The sequence below is a fragment of the Oreochromis aureus genome, linkage group 15 (assembly GCF_013358895.1).
Source record: "Oreochromis aureus strain Israel breed Guangdong linkage group 15, ZZ_aureus, whole genome shotgun sequence".
In the NCBI taxonomy this organism is placed as follows: Eukaryota; Metazoa; Chordata; class Actinopteri; order Cichliformes; family Cichlidae; genus Oreochromis; species Oreochromis aureus.
The window spans coordinates 15,601,351-15,625,037 of NC_052956.1; the positions used below are offsets into that span (position 1 = coordinate 15,601,351).

The following is a 23,687-nucleotide window of genomic DNA, read 5'->3' on the forward strand; positions in this document are numbered from 1 at the left end:
ACAGTAAATCTCTCTCTCACACACGTCATCTAAGTTTGATGACTTGCTACTAGCTTAGTAACAGGTATGTTTACATTTTACGTCGACGTCTACCTGAAAGCAGGATGGTGTGTCGCAAGAAGCCTCCAACAGTCCCCGTTTTACGACAGTTTCACAGTTCTGTTGCTAGCTTAGTGATTGTTCTCGTTAGAGGTGAGTTCCCAAATGTTATACTGTTTTATGTTCATTTAGTTTGGTAAAAAAATAAATAAATGGATTTTTAGCTGCTGTTGCTGTTGATAACCGTCAAATTTTAAGCTACTGATAGAAAATAAACGATCGGAGACAAATGCTAATCACAACATAACCAACACGTCTCCTTTATGTTTACGTGTCGTTGTTGTATTTAACTTGTTTGTGCTATTATTGCGGTTTCTATATTTTTTTATTGGTTTATCAAGCTAACAGTTATCATTATGTTATACATTGAAATATATTTCAATAAATAAAACAAAGATGCTTCCTATTCTTGAAGCTACCTCGATCTTCCTTTAATTTTCCTACTTTTATTATTACAAAATGTAAATGTTTTTAATTTTGTCTACATCAGTCTGTGTACAGTGGCTTTATTTTTTCGTGGCTTTCTGTTTTCTCTGCAGACATGGCCTCAGCTCCAGCACAGCAGCCCACTCTGACAGTTGAGCAGACCAGAGGTGAGAGGAATAGCTGTTTTTTTATATATATATATATATATATATATATATATATATATATATATAAAAGCTCCCGTTTCTACTTGTTTTTATTCTTCCCCAGGTGGTATTGTTGCTGAATAAATACTGGGCAAGTACTCGTACCGTTGCATTTGTAAGACCGAGACCTGTACTTATCAGTAGGATTTTGGATTATCCAGGTAGCTTCAGGGTTAACCCTAGGTTTTCTGTACTACATAGGTGGTTCACTTTTTACCGAGGTAAGTGATCACGGTAATTTATGCTGTAGACCTAACCTTCTCTGGACGTGGTTAAATTACATGAAACCATCACCTACTGACCCATCCTGGAAGACCCAGGAGACCTCTGTGGGGAGAGCTGTAGGGTGTAAAGTTTCTGTGTTTCCTGATGGGCATCAGTAATAGATACAGATTTTTAGACACAACTTATTCCTTATTTTCTGTGTTGGCAGCAAACTATTTTACAACAGCTTTTTGTTTTATGAGTAATAAATAGTAATATAAAATAAGTAGTAATATATAAACCTAAAACAGGACGGCTACACTGTCCTTAATGACCTTATATCAAATTTGTACATGGCCTAATCCCGTGTTTGAATTCTGCTTTTATATCTAATATTTACTTTCAAACCCTTAAACAGCACTGAGTCTGCAGCTGAGAGAACAAAAACTCATATTTTTAAGAGCGGATTAGGTTCTGAGTTTAAGTTTAAAATCAACTGGAAGCGGCGTGATTCACTGATTCTTTTATTCACAGCACGTTTTAATTGCAATATAGATTGTATGCTGGTCTATGCTTGTGTGTGCAGCTTATTAATGTGTACCTTACTAAAACCACTGAATGAAGCACAGCCTGTGGGTCACATTATAACGGGAGTGCATGATTAACTTGGTGATTTAGAAAATGTATAAAATGCTGTTATGCTTAATTCTAATCTGCTGCTGAGTCTCTTTTACTCTGGAGTAATTATAGCTACTAGAACACAGGACACACAAAGAATGCCTGTTCAATCAATAATATGATTTAAACTTTTATCTGCAATAAACTATGGCAATGTAAACATCTCCTTTATTCAGAATAATATTATTCATAATAATATTAAGCTGTGGGACAGTAAGCTTTATTATTCAAATGGATCCAGTTTAAAGTTTCAGAGCTCTAATGTACAGCCATCACCTTAGATATAAACAGCGGGACTGAGAGCGCACTCAGTGTTAAAATAATTAACTGGAATGAAAATATTTATTTTACTGTTTTGTGTGCCAAATCTAAAGCTTTCATCCTTTGTCCTTTTTACAGCTGTTTAACATTTTACTGGTATATTATTGCTTTTATGTTCTTTATAGACTTTTAATCACCCATTGATAATGTTTCTGGAGTAGGTGACACTCATAGGGATCATTTTCTGTGGAAGAAGAGTCATGTGATCCGTGAAATGCCTCTTTTAGATTGGTTAGATGCAGCCAATACCACCCCTCTTGTGTTAACGCACAAGAGAAACCCTGGGTTAACTTATTGAGCTGATAACCAGCTTTGTGTGACCGTTTATCCTGATCGCCAGTGTTAGCGTAAGTGAATCTAGATAACGGTAAAATAGCCTGGGTGTTGTGAACTCTCTTCGTAGTATAGGGCCCTGGAGTTGGATGGGGTGCACTTTTTTGTTCATGAAAAGTAAGAAGAAGAATTAGTGATGGTGACTTTCAGGCTCCAGATTAGTTACTGTACTGCCATCCATCCTTCTTCTTCCACTTATCCGGGACCCGCGGGGCAGCAGCCCAAGCAGAGAAGCCCAAACCTAGCAATCCCTGGCCACCACCTCCAGCTTATCCAGAGGAACACCAAACCAGGCCAGCCGAGAGATATAATCTCTCCAGCGTGTCCTGGGTCTGCCCCGGGACCTCCTCCCGGTGAGACATGCCTGGAAGACCTCTCCCACAAGGCGCTCAGGAGGTATCCTTGTCAGATGCCCAAACCACCTCAACTGGCTCTTTCAATGTAAAGGAGCAGCGGCTCTACTCTGAGCCCCTCCCGGATGGCCGAGCTGCTCACCCTATCTCTAAGGGAGAGGCCAGCCACCCTTCGGAGGAAACCCATTTATGCCACTTGTATCTGCAATCTTGTTCTTTAGGTCACTACCCAAAGCTCGTGACCATAGATGAGGGTAGGGACGTAGATCGACCGGTAAATTAAGAGCTTCACTTTTACACTCAGCTCTCTTCACCACAATGGACCACTACAGCGTCTGCGTCACTGCACCAATCCATCTGTTGATCTCCCGCTCCCTTCTCCCGTCATGCGTGAGCAAGACCCAGAGATACTTAAACTCCTCCACTCATCCCTGACCTGGAGTGGGCACTTTACCCTTTTCCAGCTGAGGACCATGGCCTCAGATTTGAGGGTGCTGATTCTCATTCCCACCGCTTCATACTCTGCTGCAAACCGTTCCAGTGCGAGCCAACAGAACCATATCACCTGTGAAAAGCAGAGCTGATATTAATTACCGTAATGTGGAGGCATAAATCCCTTTGGGTTGTGTCAAGCAGGGTGTGTGATGTTGAAAAAAAAAATCTGCTGCAATGTGGAGCTGCAGACAACGTCTTGTGAATAAGGTATAAGCTGGCAGTAGTCAGTTGATAAGTAATTTCTTCTAAAATGTGCAGCAATGTCAGGAAAAGTTGTTTGTTTTTTTTTTACCTTGTGGAGCAGCTACTAAAGAAGCTTTTTTTCACAGTGGTTTTGAGCGAGGTGATCCAGGCATTCTCAGTACCGGAGAATGCCGCACGGATGGAGGAGGCCAGAGAGAGCGCCTGCAACGACATGGGCAAGATGCTGCAGCTTGTGCTTCCTGTGGCCACCCAAATTCAACAAGAGGTTATCAAAGCCTACGGATTCAACAATGAGGGGGAAGGTGAGCTTTTTTTGTATCTTAAAACTAAGAATGTGCTTGGTTTTCTTTGCTAGGTTAGAGAAAAAAGCGCAAACAGTGTACTGTGAAAATAAGCGGCTCGCCCACTGCTGGCCTCCCATTTAGTTTTTGTAGAAAGAAAAATTATTGTAATCTCCCTGGTCTTGATATGATTAGGGATGCACTCTGTCCAAAGAGCCAACCCAAGTAGTAAGATTATCTGTGGACTTTTTTTTTTCAGGACAGCAGGTTCCTTTCTCTGAGTTAAAAGTACCAAGTGTAAGACATTATTTCCCTGAAGGCTTAAAACAATAGGAACTACTCTAAAGTTCAAATAATTTTAAGACACTGTTCAGACTAGAACAAATGATCCCACCGGTGCTCATTAGTGCTGGCTGATATGACGCAGAGTACTCATATAATTTAATTTGGGTCTTAAATTTATGAATTGGACATTAAACTACTCAAAGAAGAACGAATAAATGCTGCATTTATAAATCATATTTGTTTCTCATCTAAATGTTTCCTACCGTTTTCTATCTCTAAAGATATCGCCATAAATCTCCCACACAATGCTGTTAGAGAAACCAAACTTTGCAGGGTTTTAGTCACTTTAGATGTATACCAGTCACACATTGGAGAGATGTCTGATCAACTACCCGAGACATAAAGACAGTTATAACTAGGAGGCTTGCAACAGATTGCATAGCTCAGACAGAGGCTCGATGGAAAAATAATGAAATTGTTATGGGATTAGGTACAAAGACGTCAGCAGATGAGACCGCCTGAATCCACAGAGGAGCTTTAAGATGCAACAACAAAGCCAGACAGTGTCTTTAAAACACTTAATTTCCACCTACTGAGTTCATTATTATGAAAACTAATATCATCCTCACTACAGTGTCACAAACATTTGCACATCACTGTTTTTTATAGATACTAAATGACATATTTTAAATGGGCCTCAATTTTTAATCTCACACACACACACAGGGAAAATTTTCAAATTAAACATGTCCAAAGTTTTAAATAATAAAATCAGTGTATGTATAAGTAATCCCTGGGAGCCCAAGGCTCGGGTTTAATGTGGTCAATTCAGGCACACAGCACAGATGCCCCGCCTACTTGTGGTTTAAATTTCCTGTCTGCAAGGTGCAGCCAATCAAAAGGGAGTTGCTATAAAGGAAGACGAGTTGAAATGCAAATCTATTCTAGGAGAATCTAAAAAAAAGTTATAAACTAACTATAATAGATCCCTTTCAATGGAAACTTCCAGTCGGTACTGGTCATAGGCTGCATGTTATTCTGGGGAGATGATATAATTTGTCATGCTGATCATCTGCTTCCCTTTAAGGTGTCCTTAAATTTGCCCGACTGGTCAAGATGTATGAAACCCAGGACCCAGAAATCGCAGCCATGTCTGCTAAACTGAAATCTCTTCTCCTACCACCACTTTCAACACCACCTATAGGAGGCGCCATTCCAGCTTCATAGGAAATATTTACTTCCATCCATTGTTCGCAAGGATACTTCCATTTAAACTTTGGAATACAGTGCAGTTATGAGCAGATCCAGCATGCCGTCAACAGTTCTGTCTTTATGTGGAGCGGTTATTGTTTAAAAACACTAAATATTCCAAGAAAGACAACACAACTTTTCCGGTTTTATCTCAAGTACCCTTGCTTAATTATTGCTTTTCTTTACTGTTCTCTATTTATTTGTCACATGTTACACCATGACCACTTTCTTAACCTTAATCATTTCCTTTGATGCCATGTTTTGTACCATTTTTATATGCTGTCAAATGTCTTTTTTTGTTTAAATTAAAATGTTTTCTCTGAACCTGTGTGCATTGTTAATGCAGAAACTGTGCAAAAAAAAACCTTTCCATTTAAATGCTTTATTATTGCAGGTAATCTATATAGCAGTGTTTACCATATTTAAAAAAAAAAAAAAAAAAAAAAAAAAAAAAAAAAAACCTGAATCGATTACATATATACATTTCCTTAAAGGCAATTTTTCCTTTTACATATAGGATTTGGGGTTAAAAGATCACTATTCCAACATATAAAATCTGAGTACATATCTACCTTATACAGCTCTTAGGCTTTGATGCATAAATACATATTGTGGCAGAAGAAGTTCAGGATAAAAATATTAGTCGAGATAAATAAAGTGACCCAGATTCTGGAACCTACACTACATTTACATTCTTCATAAAGTGCTTTTTTTTTTTCCCCTTCACCAAGGCAAACTGTGCAAAACTAGTGCAGCTGGCACCCAGTTTATGTGGAAGTAGTTGTTCAGTGTGCAGTCTTTCTGGCATATTTATATTTTTGTGTCTTGTGCACATTCATTGAGCCAGGTATTCAGATCCAGAATCACTACTGTGCATGTTTAATAATTTCTTTTTTTTTTTTTTAAAAAGGGCTCAGATAGTGAAATGCTATTTAGTTTCTTCCACGTGTTTCTGTGAAAAAGAGATTGTGCTGGTACCTAAACTTAAGTCATGAAATCCAGTATTGCCAGCGTGTTTTAGTTTAGAGAGCTGAGCTCTGTCTTGTGTCTCCGTGGTTCAGCTCCTGATTCATAGTTATAGATATGAAAAATGAAGGAGGAAGACTTCACATCTCAAAGTGGCGGAAAATACTTTCGACATATCCCAAGACCCTCTGCCAGTCTGGTCCTTCTGCCTTCAGCATCTCCTCCGCTGTCTGCCACACAAGATAAACATGAAGTTTTAAAAAGCAGATAAAGAATAACAATGTTAAAGTTGAGCCATTTGTGTAAACCACGCAAATCTGAGTTGAACAAGAAGAACAAAAATGTCTCACTAGTGTGGCAGAGATCCCGACACTCTCTCCCATCTTAAAAGCAAGCTCCAGGTTTGCCTTCTGTAAAAATAAAGACACGTTTTGTATGAACATTTACAGACATGAATGTGTAAATGCAAATATACTTCATAGTCCTTGTTTTTGTATTTTATATGAATCTGTATGTAGGATTAAGATAGCAGATATGGAGTATTCAGGTTCCACACGTATAACCATAGGTGCCATCACAAGCAATTTCCCTTTGACTCCCAGCACAGTGTCAATAGTGTTGAGGAGATGACAGGAGACAGTCTGTTACACACAGAGAGCTGTAGGAGGGTCAGAAAGGGCACCAACCCAGCAGCTGGACTTGTATCTCCTCCTTTGTGTGAGAAGGAACAGAAGGAGACAGACTTCCAGCGACCTTTTGCACACGTTTCTCACCAAACTTACAGAAACTGAATCCATGGGGGTGATTTGAAGGCCCGGCGTTCTTTAGTGGGACTTGTGTCCAGCACGACGCAGCATGACACAGACCTATTGAGGCTCGCCATTTGCACCCAGTTCTTTTCAGAGATGAGAGCAGGTTCACACTGAGCACATGTGAAAGAGTGTGAAGATGTAATGCTGCCAGTCATTAACTGTAGGTCTTCTCTGTTGGTCTGTGACTGTGCGGACAACCTTGTCCAGCTCTCTTTTCTGCTGTTTCCTTCACATTTGTGAGGCTATGCTGAAAGATGCAGCAAACCTTCTCGTGGCGGCACATGTGGTTGTGCCATCCTGGAGTAGCTGGACTAACTGTGCAACCTGAATAGGAACAATAGGACATTCGAAAAAGGGTATCTAGAGAATAATCGGTCAAACGAGAGCAATAGTGGCCACCACTTGCAAAATCATCCCCATTTGTGGAGTCTTCATGTCTTATTGTTGCCTTTCCAGTCCACCTATTGTGACTTCATTTGCACAAAAGCAGGTGAAATGGATTCACAGTGTAGAATCTGACTGGACAGATTAATATCCCTGAAGCTTTACTGACTTTGTGTTTTACTGTGTCGAGCACTGCACATTTGAGTTTACTATTCAAATTTAATCTGGTGTCTTTGGTATGCATTTGTATTTTATAGCTTATTTAATATTGTGCAGATGGAAATTAAAGAGTGTTTTCTCTTATGATATAATTGTTTTTGGAATTTTACCTTATCAGCTGGGTTCAGGCTGTCATAGGGGATGTGAGTTGGTAAATAGGTGTGATAAACAGCACAGAACGCCAAACCATCTTCCCAGCTGCTGCTGAAGTTGGTGATCTCAATATTCTGCCACAAAACATGAAACAAAGATGCAATCGAGGTTTTTTTTTTTTAATGGATTAAAATATTTGCAATTTGTCTTAATTTAAATTGTTACAGAGAGTCACATGATTTCATAGCTCAGCAATGCTCAAGTTCTCCTCTCTGACCTTATAACCTTGAGTGCGAGTTTGGCACCAGCGCAGCAGGGAGTTTCTCCTGGAGCCGCCATGGCGCCTCAGCAGAGCACTGAAACCATCCTGAGGTCTGAAGATGGAGAAACATTTTAACTGCGAATTGCTCATTCACTGCAAACTGTTTCAGTCATTTAACCTGAGAACATGAGTGGAAAAAAAAGCACAATCGGACAAACACACAAATCGATTCTAAAGTCATACAGATATAAAAGTCATATGGGTCAGTTTTAACTGTTTTTGGTCTAAAGAGTTGAAAACTGCCAATTGTATCAGTGTGTTTTTGGTTATTTTTCCACAAATGCTTGCCAGCCTCTCTTTCCACGCAAAGACATCAGCATCAACTTTACCAACAATATATGAGGCTTATCAGCCACTCACTTGAAGGAATCTGAGCTTTGTTCGTCATCCTGTTTTCCTGCATCACACAAATGCAGACACAGTTGTAATAAAACAAGATGCTATGGTTTGGTTAACGGTGAATCGGCAGACTGAAGCACACCTGTGTAAAAGCTCGACCAGCTGTCCTGCCTCTGTAAAATTCGGTCCATCCGCCTCCCTTTTGTCGGCTCTTCTTTCTGAAACAGTTAAGTAATGGCATATTTGACATTTCATTCGACATGGGATGACATTGATCATCTCAGGGTCTCCCAGTATATCACAATAGTGTAAATGTGTTAAACCTTGCACAGTGGCAATGTTGTACTCAAGTTTTTTGAAGCCCCATTTGGATTTGAAGAATCTGTTGGAAGCGGGAGACGAGAGAGACTCCTAAAAAGATAACAATTTTGTGTTGGATTAGATTTTGTTGTAACAAGGAGACCACAGTTTGAGCTTTTATGCAGACTCACCAGGATCTCTCAGAGAGCATCACAATCTTTCTGGGATCTTTCTGTCCACGTCCGTCATCTTTCTTCTTCTTCTTCTTCTCCAGGGCAGTCAAGCTCCGAATGTATCCCTCTGCCACCCCTTTCCCTTTCAGCTGCACATTTTCTGACTCGCTCGTCTCCTCAGGATCACAGCCTTCTTCTGTAGCATCCACCTCTTGATTTGTTTCATGAGCTTCTGTCCCTGCTTCAGCTTCCTCTGTAACTTCAAGCATTTCCTCCTGCTTCTCCTCAGAGTCTGGTTTATCTGAATCTTCATACGTTTGACCTCTGAGGGCATCGAGCTCGGCTCGATCCTGCTGCTGCTGCTTCTCCAGTTCAGCCAGTTTGCAGCAGGCGTCTTTGTGTTCAGCTCTCAGCCTCTCTAGCTCTCGGTCCGTCTCCTGCTGTTTGCTGAGGGCCTGTGCCAGCTGCTCCTTTACAGTCCTGTGGCTCTCCTGGAGTGAACCCAGAGCCTGCTCCGACTCAACACGGAGCCGGTCGGCAACAGACACGGCGACCTGCAGGTCACACTGGAACTGGTGCCACTCCAACCTCTCTGTCTGAAACCAAAGAAACACTAATTGCACGTTAAGGCTTGCTCTCCGTTTGTCATTGCTACATAAATATCTGTCTACTAGTCAGTACCGTGTGACTGATTTTAAGTCTGACCTGAGCTGTAGGAATGTGAATGTTGCAATGTCGTCACATGACATTTAAAACAGAAATAATTACACAGAATTAGACAAATGCAGAACTGAATGCTGCAGGAAAACAGAGTTCTGAATGCTAAATAACTAGCAGGTTCACGCCCTGAAACCTGTAGACCAACAACTCACCCTGAGTGTCTCCTTCAGGGTCTCCAGCTCTTCAACCAGCTCTTCTCTTTCTGCTATCAAGTGCCTAAGCAGCTCTGACACACGAGTTACAAAACAAAACAACTGTATCACAAATGTGTCCCTTTAAGTTACTGCATATTATGCTGCTGTTAATAATCAATTTTCCACATGACACTTAGTAGGTGATGATGATGGTGATATTTAAACCACTTATAACTGTGATGGATAGCTCCTGGAGTCATACCAGGTTTTTATATTTTACATGATTGTTTTTTTTTTTTTTTTGCCATATTCCATGTTTGAGTTTCAGTTTTTCAGTTTGTTTTCTCCTGGGACTAGACTAGGTTTTTTCCTCTTTAAGTCAGCTTTTTTTCTGATTGGCTGCTTCTTATAAACACAAGGTTTTAACAGCAGGTAGGTGGGGCCTTTGTGCTTATAGATACCATTGTGCTGGAGAAGACCATATTGAGGATATTGCCTCTCTTTAATATCATACAGATATAGAAGTGGAGAAAAAAACTGCCTGAAAACAAGTGTTGGGAGGAATGTGAAGCCTGAGCTTTTTTTGATTCTTCACATGCAGATTTCATTATTTGAAACTTTTTCATGTTTATTATGAACACGTACTTCTGTAACAATATATATGTAATCTTTAAGTAGAAACACTTTCTGCTTCCTTTCTCATTTCCAGACATCTCTGATGTGTCAGTGACAGCACACTTAAAAAAAAACAAACAAAACAGGTGATGACAGAGGGCATACCTACTGCTCCTGTGGTAATATCAGTGCTGGGTGTTAGGCCCAGTGAGGCCCTGTAGTGCTCCATTAGACTGAGTAAAACCAAGGTCATCTCCTCTCCAGCTCTCTCTGCTGTAGCCTGTGGCTCCAGCCCGCTGTCTCTGTCGTTCCAGCAAGGCTCTGAAGGCGAACCTCTGGACAAAGGCAGTGATACTGGAGTGCCCGGATTGCCCACCGCTGCCTCATTTCTCGCTGCTGCATCGCTCACGTTTGTCTCTGAGGCGGCGACGCTGTCGACGCTGATTACAGCCCATTCTGAGGGAGCCGACAGCCGCTGTGTCCACTCTGCGAATGGAGAGGTGGAGGAGGGGGTGGTGCTGCCAGCTGCTGGAGGAGTTTGTGCCTTATCAGAGGAAGCTGCAGGGGATAAGGCCATGACAGTCAGCTCTGCCTGTGAGGGTGTGGTAGGAGGCGTTTGGAAGAAATCTAAAGGAGAACCTGAGAGGAGGGAAATAAAGAGGTAAAGGAGAAAAATGGCACTGTCCTGAGCTAAAAATCACCTGAAATCTGTTGAAAAATGTGCCGATTGCAAAGCCACCCCTCTTCTTTTCCTCACTGCAGATGTAAGCCTCGCTGCCTGCTTCCTTATTTACTATCCTCAGCTGACTGATGCAGCAAAAAACCTCCCCTGCCAATATCTTGGCTGGCGAATGCAGGCTGTTCCCCCGTGTGGCAAGATCCAGGAAGAGAGATAATTTTGATCATAGAGCTGCTCCTCACTGCAGCCAAAAAGTGACTATATTATAAAGAGCTGCATAAAAAAGAAAAAAAAAAAAACACATAAACAACACATTAAAAAAAAAAAAAAAATCTCTAAAAAGACACCTGGAGAGCCGAATAATGATTTTGCTAATGCATTATTAGCATTTTAGTTATGTGTCAAATCAGGAAATATCCACTAGTGTGTCATCTGTTGCTGAAAACTAATGCTAGAGCTACTGGATTTCTCTATGTTGTTGATATTATCCTGTTTATAGTGTGAAGATTTTGGCAGGCTACACGGATCTTCGCCTCCTTTGACTCTGATCTTTTTAAGCTTTCCCCTCCTTGTCCTTGTGTTGTGCTGCAGGATTCTGCAGACTCATCATTTCCCTGGCAGCAGCATGATGTAGTCTGCTCAGCTACCATGGGGGAGCTATCCTCATCCTCTAGCATGAGCTCAATTCCTGCATACTGACAGCCAAGAGACAAAAACACTAGACTTATAAAGTTGTAAAGTCAAATTTCACACATTAGCTCAGCCAAATGTGACGCTTTGAATTCAAGGATACTGAAGGGCTAAAGAAGCCAAAAGTCTGATCCCAACTTTTACTGAATCTTATTGGATGTGGTTTCTATTTCACTGTCATGCTGATTCATCATTTTGTTTGCTGAAATATGTTTTTTGATCATAAAGGGCTCGACACCAGAATTTAGTTTGGTTTGAAAATAGTGAGTCTATAAAATGCAAAATATCCTCACTGACACGCTCACAATTATGAGTTTACTAAAACAGTTCCGAACACATTTTCTGCTGCTTTGGACAAAACATTGAGCTTTGGTTAAAATAATAACTATAAATAAATTAAAATGGTTACTGGGGGAATATAATCTTTGTTTAACAGGAGTGTTAAAGCCTGTTATAGTTAGTGAATGGCACAGAAAATGAACTCATTCATGCAAATGTATCCTGAAGTGTTCACTTTCTGTAGTCACCCTGTTTTCATCCTTTGGTAATGTGGAAGCACAACAAGCACAAATGTTTTGATTGATGCCCTCTTCAGTGCGAGAGCCCCAGCTGCCGTGCTGTCTCACAAAGTAAAAGTAACTGACTGTCTTCCTCGTGCCGTCTCTTTGCTGGTTTATTTTTCACACTTGGAAATACAGAGGAGACAAAGAGACGAAGTGAAGCTGACAGTTTCCAGGACCTATCGTACCAACAGTCTAAAAATAGTCAGACTTAGAAATAATGATCAGAAGAAACAAGACAGTTAAAAAAAAAAAAAATACAAAGCCCGAAACTTCTACACAGTATTTTTTATTACTATACTTTGAGGAGTAAAGGAAGAACAAATAGATTAAATAAATAATTTCTCCAATGTGTTTTGAAATTGGACCATTGGATGCTGAGTTACCTGTAGGGACATGGCTGTCTTTGCCATTGTGGTTACCCATGATCCAGCAGGGGTGGATATCTTGATAGGCTATCCCAACTGCCCTTCACTGTATCCTGCTTTGTGAGACTCTCTGTTGACTGGCCAAAAATAAATAAACACGGTTTTCATGAGTATGACTCAGTCCTGAACATTTGATGAGCACAACAACAGAAGTCCAGGAATTCTTGTCCCAAGCACCCCCTTTAGTAACAGTTTCAAAAAACTATAGAAACTATTAGATTTGTCCAATAAAACTAGCCTCCAGTAAATTTGCCTTTGCATAGTTTTCATTATCCTGGTTAGCTGGCTAATGTGAAGTAAGGCAACACGAATGTTTGGTGGCATAGCAGCATCTTGTCTGTCAACTCCACGGCAACAGAATGAGGTTGTCATGTTTAACACGTGGCTGTGTCTCTGCCATGAAGAATGAACTAAACCCCATTAAATAATCAAGCAATTTAAGGCTTCCTTGGAGAAGGGGGAGGAGAATACACACGAACCGAAAACTGAGATTTGTTCACACACTGGAACACTATTCAAGTTTATTCGGCATGCAAGATATAATGTGACACACACGGTCCATTTCAAATGACTCACACAGCTGTATTACCCACAGGGCTATACAGGACAACTAACTCTACCAGCCCGACCTGTTAAACTCCTAAATCATTGCGCAGCTTAATGAATTGTGTGCCGTATTAAAGAATGAAGCCTCTAATTGATGAACGTGTCTCGAAAATTGTCTGTCTCTCAATCTCGTTTCTAAAAAGCTTCGCATTTTTGAATAGCTCTGTTTATCAGTGAAGTTTGGCTCATGTTTTTCTGCATCCATGGAGGAAAAACGTGCAGTTTATCGAGCCATTTTGGTTGTTATATCTAAACAGTCGCCTTTCTCACGCCGTCATAGCTCCAGTTTCATTCATCCTACCTGCTCAGCCTACCAGCTGGACGCCTTCCAGTTTGGCCCCGACTGTCCGTCCGGCGGGTTTCTTCTTCGGGTGTCTCGGGACAAATTTGCCTTTCTTCGTCCCGTATCCCAAATTCAACGAAAGGCACAGAGCCAATCAATAACAGTCATTTCTTCTTCTTCTTGGGTATCCTACATTACCAAACAGCTACAAAAAGGCAGCCATATATAACTCCAACTCTAAATCTAACTCCGCTGCTTCGCCTTTAAATCCAATGCGTCAAAAAGAAGGAGGCAGAAGCAAACTGATTGCGCAGCAGCCGCACGCTGGATAAACAGCATGAATGTTTGTTAATGGGATTATTTAGATCTCTGTTTTTTCAATCTCACAATACAACAAATCCAAACACCAAATAGTGAGTAGAGTGCAGGATAAAATGCGCTTGCTGAGAAGCAGTCACACCGGCTACGGGCTAATTATCTTTTGTTAAATGCAGGTGTGGCGCCAGGTAACAGGTTATACTTTCACACGGTCCGTGGGTGCAATGTGTCACATTGCATCTGTCGAGAGAATGGAAACCAGCCAAACAGCTCAGGAAATATTTAGTGGACAAAACTTTAACCAGAAAGTCCCCAGAGTGGTAGCTATCGATCCACAGACCCCGTTCGTGGGCGGAAGCTCAAACTGTTCCGACACTGAATAAATCACTGCATACTAACGAGTGGAATTTATTTATTAATGTTTCTGAAAATGCACACCAAGGCCGTTGCTCGTTTCCACAGAAAGGAAATTATATAAAAACGTGGATAAGGACACCTCGAATGAAACTGAAAAACCCAGACATGCATTTAATCAGGAAAAATGGGATCCCATCAAACCTGAGAGCAACGAAATTACATGTGGCAAACGTGGTTAAAGTGCTGTTTTATTTCAAGCAGTTTTAATTATGTTAAATAAGAACTTACGCAAATTTTAGATGAGATATCCAGGGCAGAGCTGTGCAGTGATCCTTGAAGTATATATATATATATATATATATATATATATATATATATATATATATATATATATATATATATTTTAAAGAACATAACCACGCACTGAATTTAATTTAAGATGCCCCAGTGTGAAGAAAACGTGAGAAATATATATATATATATAAATATATATTTATAAATATATATTTTCTTTCTGCACACCACACAGAACAATCAACATCGAGAAAGAGAAATAAAGAAGCCAAAAACAATGAACGTCTTCACTAACCAATAGTTTTGTAATGTAAGGTTAAATACAGGAGCGCAAAAGACAGAATAGAGGATTTTTTATGATTAGTGTTATTATTGATGTTGTTATATAGTGTCTGATTAGAAATACAGCGAACCCGCTAGAATTTCAGCACCATGGACAGAGCTCAATGAAGCCAATCGTCTCTGGCGTCCTCCAGTGTCCACATTTAGGAACGACAGGAGGGCTGATTTTAAAAAGGCAATAGTATTTGGATTTATTAAGAGTGTTTTGACTCATTCCAGAGGGCCTTTTAAACTTTATAGGTATAAAAAATTGGCTGAATTGGATTTGCTTAGTAAAAGTATGCAAGGACTTGAACAACGTGTGTTTTGTTTTAGCATAGTTATTATCTATGGGCCCACCGGGAGTTAATCATTTAGAGTAATCGTGCCATATATAAAATATATACAAATTATCCTACTTTTTAATAAGTGTTGCAGTGTCTGTGGGGTTTTATCATGATATGTTACTCCTTAGACATCGATTGCTCCCATCTGCCACAAAATCTACTTGCAGGCTCTCGACATTGTTGAACAGATGTAACTTCTGTTTATTGTTTGAGTTGAGGCTGATTTGAAATGTGAGCATCAGTGAAATCATGCTGATCGTTGCAGAGTGCAAAGAGGTTAAGAGACGCAGGCCATTTTCAGCTTCTGGCAGCTTGAAGCTCTGCACCCACACGGTTCGTCTGCGAACTATTCACCTCACTGCAAAATCACTTTCTTAGCAATCATGTTTCTCCACAATAGACCCACTGACTTTCCATAACACTGTCCTAAAGCTCTTTGTAAATATATTTTGTCTGCCACAGAAGTTAACTTGAAGGCTGGGGAAAGCAGAACTTTATAGATCTTTGGCTATAAGAGCTGATATGATATCTTAAATCCCAGGAAGCGGCAAAAGTAACAACAAAGAAAGAAATACCGACTATAAAGGCAAGGCTCAGGTGTGGATTGACTCCTGAATGTCAGTTTTGAGATGCTTTTAAGAGGAGATAAATGCTGAGTTTGAGCTTTGCCACCACACTAGTGATAACAACCCCCTTCATGCAGTGTTGCCCCAGCAGTCTCCCCGCAGGAGTTTGATTCACACCCAGTAACTTAAAGTTACCGTAGTAATGCACCTTCTTTTGAATTCCTCTCTCCTTAATTTATTTTAATCTTTTGATTTGACTTTTTTCCCTTTAAAACCTTCTAAGCCTTTGCATTTTACAAAGTTTTGATGATCAAATAACCACAATAAAGAAATAAAACGACAGTAAAAAAAATATGAAAATCATGCTACTCTCTCTTTTTCTTTGCGTCACACATATTTTCAACTACACAACACAATAAATAACTGGATTCCACAAACTATTTGGTTGTTTATCATCAGCAATTTTGAACATTCCCCCCTTTATATGTAATTTTTCTTTAAATGTGATATGACTGTTTACGTGTTTGGTGCATTTTACTTTTAAGTTTGCATTTAAAGTTTCGTGTCATTTCCCTCACATTAGATGAAGACAAGAAGGCTTTTGTGGGTGCAGACTTTGTAAAAATGGCGTCTGATATAGGCTGCCTCCATAAGAGCAGCTGCGCTTTCAGTCACCACAACATCAGTGCATTATAAGTCATCTCTCAAGAATGAATTCTGCCGCCGCATCGGGACTTGCGTCGGACAAGAAAACACACAGCACAAGCCGCCTTCATCATGGGAAACTACGACAGATTCGCTGCAGATGTTTCCAACGAACAAGGCAATGAACATTTTCACGGATACCAGGGGACATGATCGCCGTCCACTTATTTATGTCCCGTTTACTATCGAAGAAGAAGTGACCTTCTCTGAGGCGGAAGATGTCAACGCTGAAAAAGGTAAGAAAGAAGACGCGCATCGTCGTGTTTGTGCACGAACAGAGCCTGCCACGCAGCTTGTTTTTCTTCTTGTTCTTGTTGTTACTGGATGTGATTTCAGGTGCATCTAATGGAGGTTTTGGGGTTGGTTTTTTTTTGATCGTCTGAAGCCAGAGTGCCGCACCTGGCCGCGCAGACTGAGAGTGTACATTTCAGAAGCTGCCAGAAGTTCTGCAAGGCGCGAATGAGTCACTGTGTGAGGGGTGTTTAACTTGTTAGGGTGTTCCTCTTTCCTCCACCGATCAGTCAGTGGCACTCAATGATGCACCTTGTGGGTGAGGTGGTGTGGGAATTAGTATGTATGTGTTTGGAGGTGGTGGGAGGAGGGGGATGAGGGTGGGGTGGTGTTAGGGTGGATTTTATTCCCTTGGTGAAAAGCCATTGTGAATGGAGGGGACCCACAGCTCCTTCCTTCAAGTTTCTTCTGTCTGTGTACGCCCACATGTTCCCATTGCTCCCCTCCATTCAGTCAATGTGTGTGTGTGGAGTGACTCAGCTGTAGTGTACTATATCTGTCATCCATCTTTTCATCTGTCACAGGTGTTACCATGGCTACTACAGACTCACTGCTGTCTTTTCTTTGAGAAGGACTCAGGTAAGTGGTGGGAGGGGTGATTAAGTCAGACCTAATGAGTACATGTCATCCACACTAAAAGGCAGTGCTTTTCATTTAACATGATGTACACTGGGTGTGTCTGAAGGTATGATACAATAGTATAGTGCTCAAAGCTTCCTTGTTCTGTTCCCTTTTTTTTGGCGGTATTCTTCATGTCAGCACCCCTATATTCAAAAGATTATTATTTACGTCTGCAGTGACATATTTGGAGGTATGAATCTGTTCTGGGACCTCCTTTGCACTTCTAAGACATGAGAAGGAGTCATGGAGAGCAGCAGCAAGACCTCAGCACAGAACAGAGGAAGCATTAATAACAATAGACATGCCACTGATTAGGTTAGAAATACAAATATCACTTGATAACAAGCTGAAAGAGTGAACAAATGTTACAGCAGGCCTGTCTGTTCAGTCATGAAGCTTTAATCTCACACGAGCTCATACATCCACCCTCGTACACTCTCCAGAGTGTTAACACGCCATTTACAAGCAGTTAGGTCATCATTGTGGCTCACCATAGAGCCGAAACATTCAGTGTCATCAGCAGACAGTCGTCACTAAGGATCCACGAAGACATTTTTTTTCCCATAATTTCCCACATAGTGAGATCTTCCAGTTTGGCTTATAGCTGGAGTTGATCCCGGGTGTATGGTGGCTCACCATTTCTTCTGCTTAGGTAGAGTTAAATGCAGAGAATGAGGTTTCCCTACGGTGATCAAAGATCGATATATTATCTAATTAACCATGTAATCAAGTTCTTTTAATATATTTCCACTAATGTTCAAACATAGGCAATAAAATCCAGACCCCTGAGTTAACAGTTAATGTCAGTTTAGAGTAGTTTGTAGTGACCTGAGGTAGAAAAAGACTGAAGTCCCAACTGGCTGCCGCTACATCACAGCTAAGAGAGGTTGAAAGGTCTTATAATGAAGCATTTTTATTTTTCAATTTGAGAACATCAGAGGAGAACCAAGATTTGATTTTCTTCAAGGCAAACATGGAGGTAGATCGTCAGAGGGCAGTGGAAGGTTTGGTAGAAAATTAGAGGTGGGTGCCATCAGCATAACAATGGAAACTGAGCTTAAATTTATAGAAAATAAAACCAAGAGAAAGTAAATATTTGATAAATAGGAGATTCCTCAGCATGTACGACAGAAAATTAAGAAAAACATTTAATGTCTTTTTTAAATCCAACATCCTTCTCAAAAAAAAAAAAAATTAAGTTTGTGAATTAACTACTTGTTTTACTATTAGTATACCTCCTAACTAGTTCCAAAACTGTCCTGTGGTTCTAGTGCACACATATGCATGCTGTTGTAAAATAAAACCTCTGTCTGCATCCCACAATGACATAATACCAAACATCTTCAATCATACTAAAAGCTATTCTTCAAAGGGGATTTGTGTCTCCAGCTGGAATTGCACCAGCAACCAAATGAGCAATGGAACCACAGCACATCTTTCATGAAAATAAAAATATTTGGCGTGGGAGCCCTAGCAGAGTACAGAATGACTGAAAATTCCTGGTTTCACTCTCAGCATTAGTAAACCGTATAGAAATATATTGGTGCACACTCTATGGAGATCTGACTTGTTTTGCTTGCCACAAAACTGATATATTATAACTTAAAAGTTTATATGGTGAGTTTATTAGCAAGGAGATGCCATTTTACAAATGCAGCAGACAGGAAGAAACATCTGTTTAGAAACACAACATCTACTTCATTAGTTCCACCAACAGAGACATATCTGCCTGTTTTATTGAAATTTCCTACAGTATATTCACAAGACTGGTGGTAATTGGTGCTTGGTAGGTGGGAGTTGGTCTACCATGGTTTTCTTTCTTGTTTTTTTCTGAACCACAGTTGGGGATTGTGCCGATGAGCAAGGTAGACTGTTTAAAAACAGCAATGATCGCGCAATCGACTCAAAACAGTTAACTGAAAGACTGGAGTGCTGCGTTTGACACCAGGAGGATCACCTTCCACGTTACATGAAACCATTTCATCCTTTCTTTTTATAAAAATATCACTTTTTAAACCAAAATTGAATTCAAATGGCTCTTAAATGAGCTCAGTTGTTAGAACGGTCACCCCAAGTGACAAGGATTAATTGCTGCTTTCCTTTCTCTGTGCTGAGCCGACCTATTCTATTCCCATGGCATCAAATACTGCCATTTCGTCAATGCCACCGGTGTCTCAGAGATGGGCACAAAGTGTCCTCTGGTGTATGTGCCAAGCCTCCCAAGACGTTCGACCAGCAGGCAGCGGTTTGTGTCCTGCTTGAAAGCTTTGTTTGATTTACATGTTTTATTTTCAGTTGCTTTTTGGTTGCATTTTTGCAAAAATAAAACACCAAGGGGTCCTGACTATGCGTCTGTATGTGAGATGCGCTTGAGCCAACTGCATATGCACCAAGGGCCTTAAAAAGAAGAGGCAGGCAGGTAAAGACAACAAGCAAACCCTGGATAGTGTGGGGGAGGCGCTGAGAATTTGAAGATGGAGCAAAAAGGAGGTGGTTGTTAATTAGCTAAACTCTGCACGACTCCTTAAGTTGACAGAGGTCAGAGCACAGAGCACCATCCAAGGAAAAAGCACTCCAGGGGTCCTCTGCCTTTCTCTTGGAATTTTTTTTTTTTTTGGCATTGCAGATGATCAAATGTTGGCTCACATCAGCACAAACCTCAAATACTGTCACTACCCCTTCCTTTGATGCGTTTGAAGCCAAAGGCCAAGATGAAATTATTTATTTTTCACAGTGAGAGAAAGAAGAACACACTGAAGAAATGAGGTTGAGTATATTTATAGATTATAGACGAAGAATAAATTAGATGGCGTGTGAGTACAGTTCCTCTGGCCGTGGTCACGGCTGCTCTCACAGACTGAATAGAAAAGATAGCCTCATCAACACAGAGAGCACCTATTTGGCTGTGATGCTTCAACACCAACAGTGCTACAAGTCCACACTGGTCTAGTAGCTGCCATACACAATAAATGGTACGTTACAGTTGCTTTAGATGGTGAGAACATCTGTTTTGACTTTATTCTCAAAAAGATCAATAATATTTTTGTCAATGTGGCTTTAATACTGCTTCATATAGGATAATACACTGACTGATTTTTTTTTTAATTGAATGACCCAGGTGACACTTCCATCAGTGCTGTGCTGGTGTCAGTTCTACCTTGGTCTCTGTTTGCGAACAAGCCCACATTTTGACAGGTAGCATTATGCAGTTTTCATAATAGGAAAATCATGGCAGAATCTTGGGACTGCATCTCTAAACCATTAGTTATAAAACAATTTTCTGGTACTCTGTCCCATTGCCTCTGATGGCAGTGGTTCCACCTTTGGGCCCTTGGTACCTTTGACACCTTTGTGGTTTTGTGTGCGGTGCTAGCATTGGCTATTCTGCACCTGCACCTTTCTTTTTTTTCTTGGTGGAACTGCAGGAAGCAGGTTATAGATTAGTCAGGTGGACCAACACCTCAATAATAATAAAAAAACATTTGAACTTTAGTTAAGTTGCTGCACAAAATTACTTACCGAGCTACCTTAAAATGGTAAACGGCCTGTATTTGTGTAGCCCTTTACTTAGTCCCTAAGGACCCCAAAGCGCTTTACACTACATTCAGTCATTCACCCATTCACACACTGGTAATGGCAAGCTACATTGTAACCACAGCTGCCCTGAGGTGTACTGACAGAGGCGAGACTGCCGGACACTGGCGCCACAGGGCCCTCTGACCACCACCAGTAAAATGGCCAGTAGGAAACGGGTGAAGTGTCTTGCCCAAGGATACAACGACCGAGACTGTCGGAGCCGGGGCTGGAATCGGCAACCTTCCGATTACAAGACGAACTGCCAGCTCTTGAGCCACGATCGCCCCTTATCTTAATGTCTGTTCTATGAGAGGACTAAATACAGAAGTTTAAATCTTTGTTAGTAGGGTAAAGCAGCAGGCACTGAGTGTCATACTACAGGTTAAGGAGCCTTTTGTCTCATTTTAATCACACCTGACGGTCACAAATATTCTTTTTAGGAAATGAACAGTCAGCCAGGATGGATTTCGACTCATTTTTGAACTGTACTTCACGCAAAACATGCCCATCTGCTCTAAACAGCTGGTTATGCCAAATGGTGCGAATACTATTCAATGTGAATTTTAAATTGTTGGTTAAAAATACAGCATATTAATAAAAAGGAAAGTGTTCTCATAATTTCCACGACACCACTATAAAAGTTCAGCATGTTTGTTGGCGTGTAACGGCCAGTGATTGATCATTTTGAGGTCGGGTTTGACTGCTTTTACATGGAGTCATTACCTTTTGTTTTTCCCAATAATACCGCAGGTGCAATTTGCTATAGTAGCTGTTCTCCTAATGTTTCAAATCATAAATGCTCCTAGAGGAAAAAAAACAAAAAGAAAAACAGTAAAAAAAAAATTAATGTATGAAGTTTTTTGCATTTGAAATACTTGAAAGATGATCATGTATGTGTTAATCATCTTCTCAAATAGCCCTTTTACATTACAAATGAGCTGACAGAGGAGTTTCAGCACAGCCACACATCAGAGATTATCTGCGAGTTAATCATGTGTAGGATCTTGCTGTGATGTTACAGGCTTTGTCAGCACAAAGGCTTGTGATGAAGTGAGTACAGATTCGAGGACATCTCTGCCCCCGTTTGATGTGCGTAACTTAAAGAACTGTTAAAGGATTTAAAAAAAATATATTTTTTTTGTTTTGTCTTTTTCTTCCTTTATCAGCCACCCGCAGAACTGGCTCTTGATCATGCCTTGGTCATCATTTTTTCAAGGTTGAGGCAGACTGTTAATGACTGTGCGCACCACATCGTTTTAAGGAATGTAAAGCAAGCAAGGGACGCATCGTGGGCAGTGATGCTGTTTATGACCTCTGGTCACACAAAGAGCTTGTGCTTTAAAAATGAGCATGTTGAACATTTGACGTGTCTCTTTAGTTCTGTGAGTCAGAACGGGATTAAACCACTAGGTGGGACTGTTTACTTTGATAAAATGCCCGACTACTGCTTTGACATGCCCGCTGGTGTATTTCAAAAACTGTCCATTCCCAAAATCCAGTGCAGACAGTAAGTGTTTTCTGTGTAAGTGTAATCCCATATGCATGAGTAAATTTGTTAGAAGCAAGTGCACATGTGTTACCGTGTCTCTCTTTTATAACTCGTCTACAAGCTGTAATAATCATTTAACTAAAGCAGCAGTTCTTTACAGTTGAGGTGAAATAACCACAGGAAAAAGTGTTTTATGCCTTTAGAATCAAACTTTTAATTCATTAGGTTGATAAAGTCATGTTTTCTGGCTTTTGCTGGTTTGCAGCATTAACCTCGGGGGTAAAAGCTAAAAGTTTGGGGTCCATTATAATGGGCACATTCCTCGTTAGATTTACTTTCATATTACTCAGTTTGTTTCATCTAAGGGTTCCCTGTAATTGTAGCTAATTTAGGTCTTTGTGTACGCACTGATTTGGCAAACACAAATCTGTTTCAATTTGATTTTATGAATGAAAACACAGGTTTTGTAACTTGAGCGTGTTGGAATACTTAACATCTAACATTTCTAAATATACTGTAATAAGCATGTGGGCCAGATTCAGCCTTGTTTGATTTGCTGTCAGTCTGCACACACATGGAAAACTTTTTATTACAGCATTTTTGATTGAGCTCGTAATTAGGGTTTACATCTTTGTGTATTACTTGCCTTTTTTTCTATCTGCACTGCTGCTTACATGTAATTTTTCATATGCATTGTGCGATCATGTTTATCTTGAGCGGCAGCTCTGTTCTTGGGAATACAAATCAATCTTTAGTTGGGCCTAAAATCAATGTCATCCTTCCTCAATCTGGATTTATTCATCTCTTAGATTGTCTCTCAACCTTTGAAGCTACACTGTGCTATAGGACAGAGAAAAGGCTGGCGAAGGAGGGAGGACGTGAGGGGAATGTGAGGGCGGCTGAACTTGGAGACGAAGTGCTCTGCTGGTTTTCAGAATGTGCAGCTTCAGTTCGGGAACAGAGGTGAAGTCAGGACTTTGAAATGTGTGAGGCTGAGGTAATTTGGTCGGAGCTGGTGGCGCATTGGCCCGAAGTGAAATCTTTAGTTTTGGCGTGTACCTCTCTGCAGCCTGTTCGTTTCCCTCTAACTTTCTCAATGGAGGGCATGCCAATTGAACACCTGCACATGGCATGAGAAACGTGTCTGATCTTCATGACGTAATCAGGGCCCCGGCAAGACCAGGAAACGACTCCCTCTTTTTTGGTCGGAAGAGTGATGTCATCGCAGGGAGAGCGTGAGGTTGGCTGCGGCTTTATTGAGCTTGGCATTTTATTACCAAGAGTACCAGACGTGTGACCACATGCACCAGTCCATGCGAGGACACAGACCTGGGAAGCTGAGA

At 40.6% G+C, this 23,687-nt stretch overlaps 2 protein-coding genes across 4 annotated transcripts; one reads left to right on the forward strand and one right to left on the reverse strand.

Moving 5' to 3' along the window:
• Window positions 1-67: 67 nt before the first annotated feature.
• grcc10 (gene rich cluster, C10 gene) lies at window positions 68-5,460 on the forward strand. Its single transcript, XM_031730227.2, has 4 exons — window positions 68-192; window positions 639-692; window positions 3,445-3,621; window positions 4,973-5,460. Exons 1-4 carry the CDS (start codon window positions 105-107, stop codon window positions 5,110-5,112), a joined length of 459 nt encoding a protein of 152 aa, XP_031586087.1. The 5' UTR covers window positions 68-104; the 3' UTR covers window positions 5,113-5,460.
• A 123-nt stretch (window positions 5,461-5,583) lies between these two features.
• Window positions 5,584-14,128, reverse strand: LOC116312769 (cytospin-A-like). Of its 3 annotated transcripts, none has more exons than XM_039598423.1 (12): window positions 13,478-14,128; window positions 12,529-12,647; window positions 10,379-10,771; window positions 9,617-9,690; window positions 8,763-9,340; window positions 8,595-8,682; window positions 8,414-8,489; window positions 8,293-8,329; window positions 7,888-7,984; window positions 7,628-7,744; window positions 6,453-6,512; window positions 5,584-6,332 (listed from the first exon to the last, which is right to left on the reverse strand). In XM_039598423.1, exons 2-12 carry the CDS (start codon window positions 12,566-12,568, stop codon window positions 6,243-6,245), a joined length of 1,650 nt encoding a protein of 549 aa, XP_039454357.1. In that variant the 5' UTR covers window positions 12,569-12,647; window positions 13,478-14,128; the 3' UTR covers window positions 5,584-6,242. The 3 variants fall into 3 exon arrangements, with proteins under 3 accessions (XP_039454357.1, XP_039454358.1, XP_031586114.1); XM_031730254.2 differs by having other exon boundaries at window positions 5,585-6,332; window positions 10,379-10,852; window positions 13,478-14,125; XM_039598424.1 differs by lacking the exon at window positions 12,529-12,647 and having other exon boundaries at window positions 10,379-10,852.
• Between the last annotated feature and the right edge of the window lie 9,559 nt (window positions 14,129-23,687).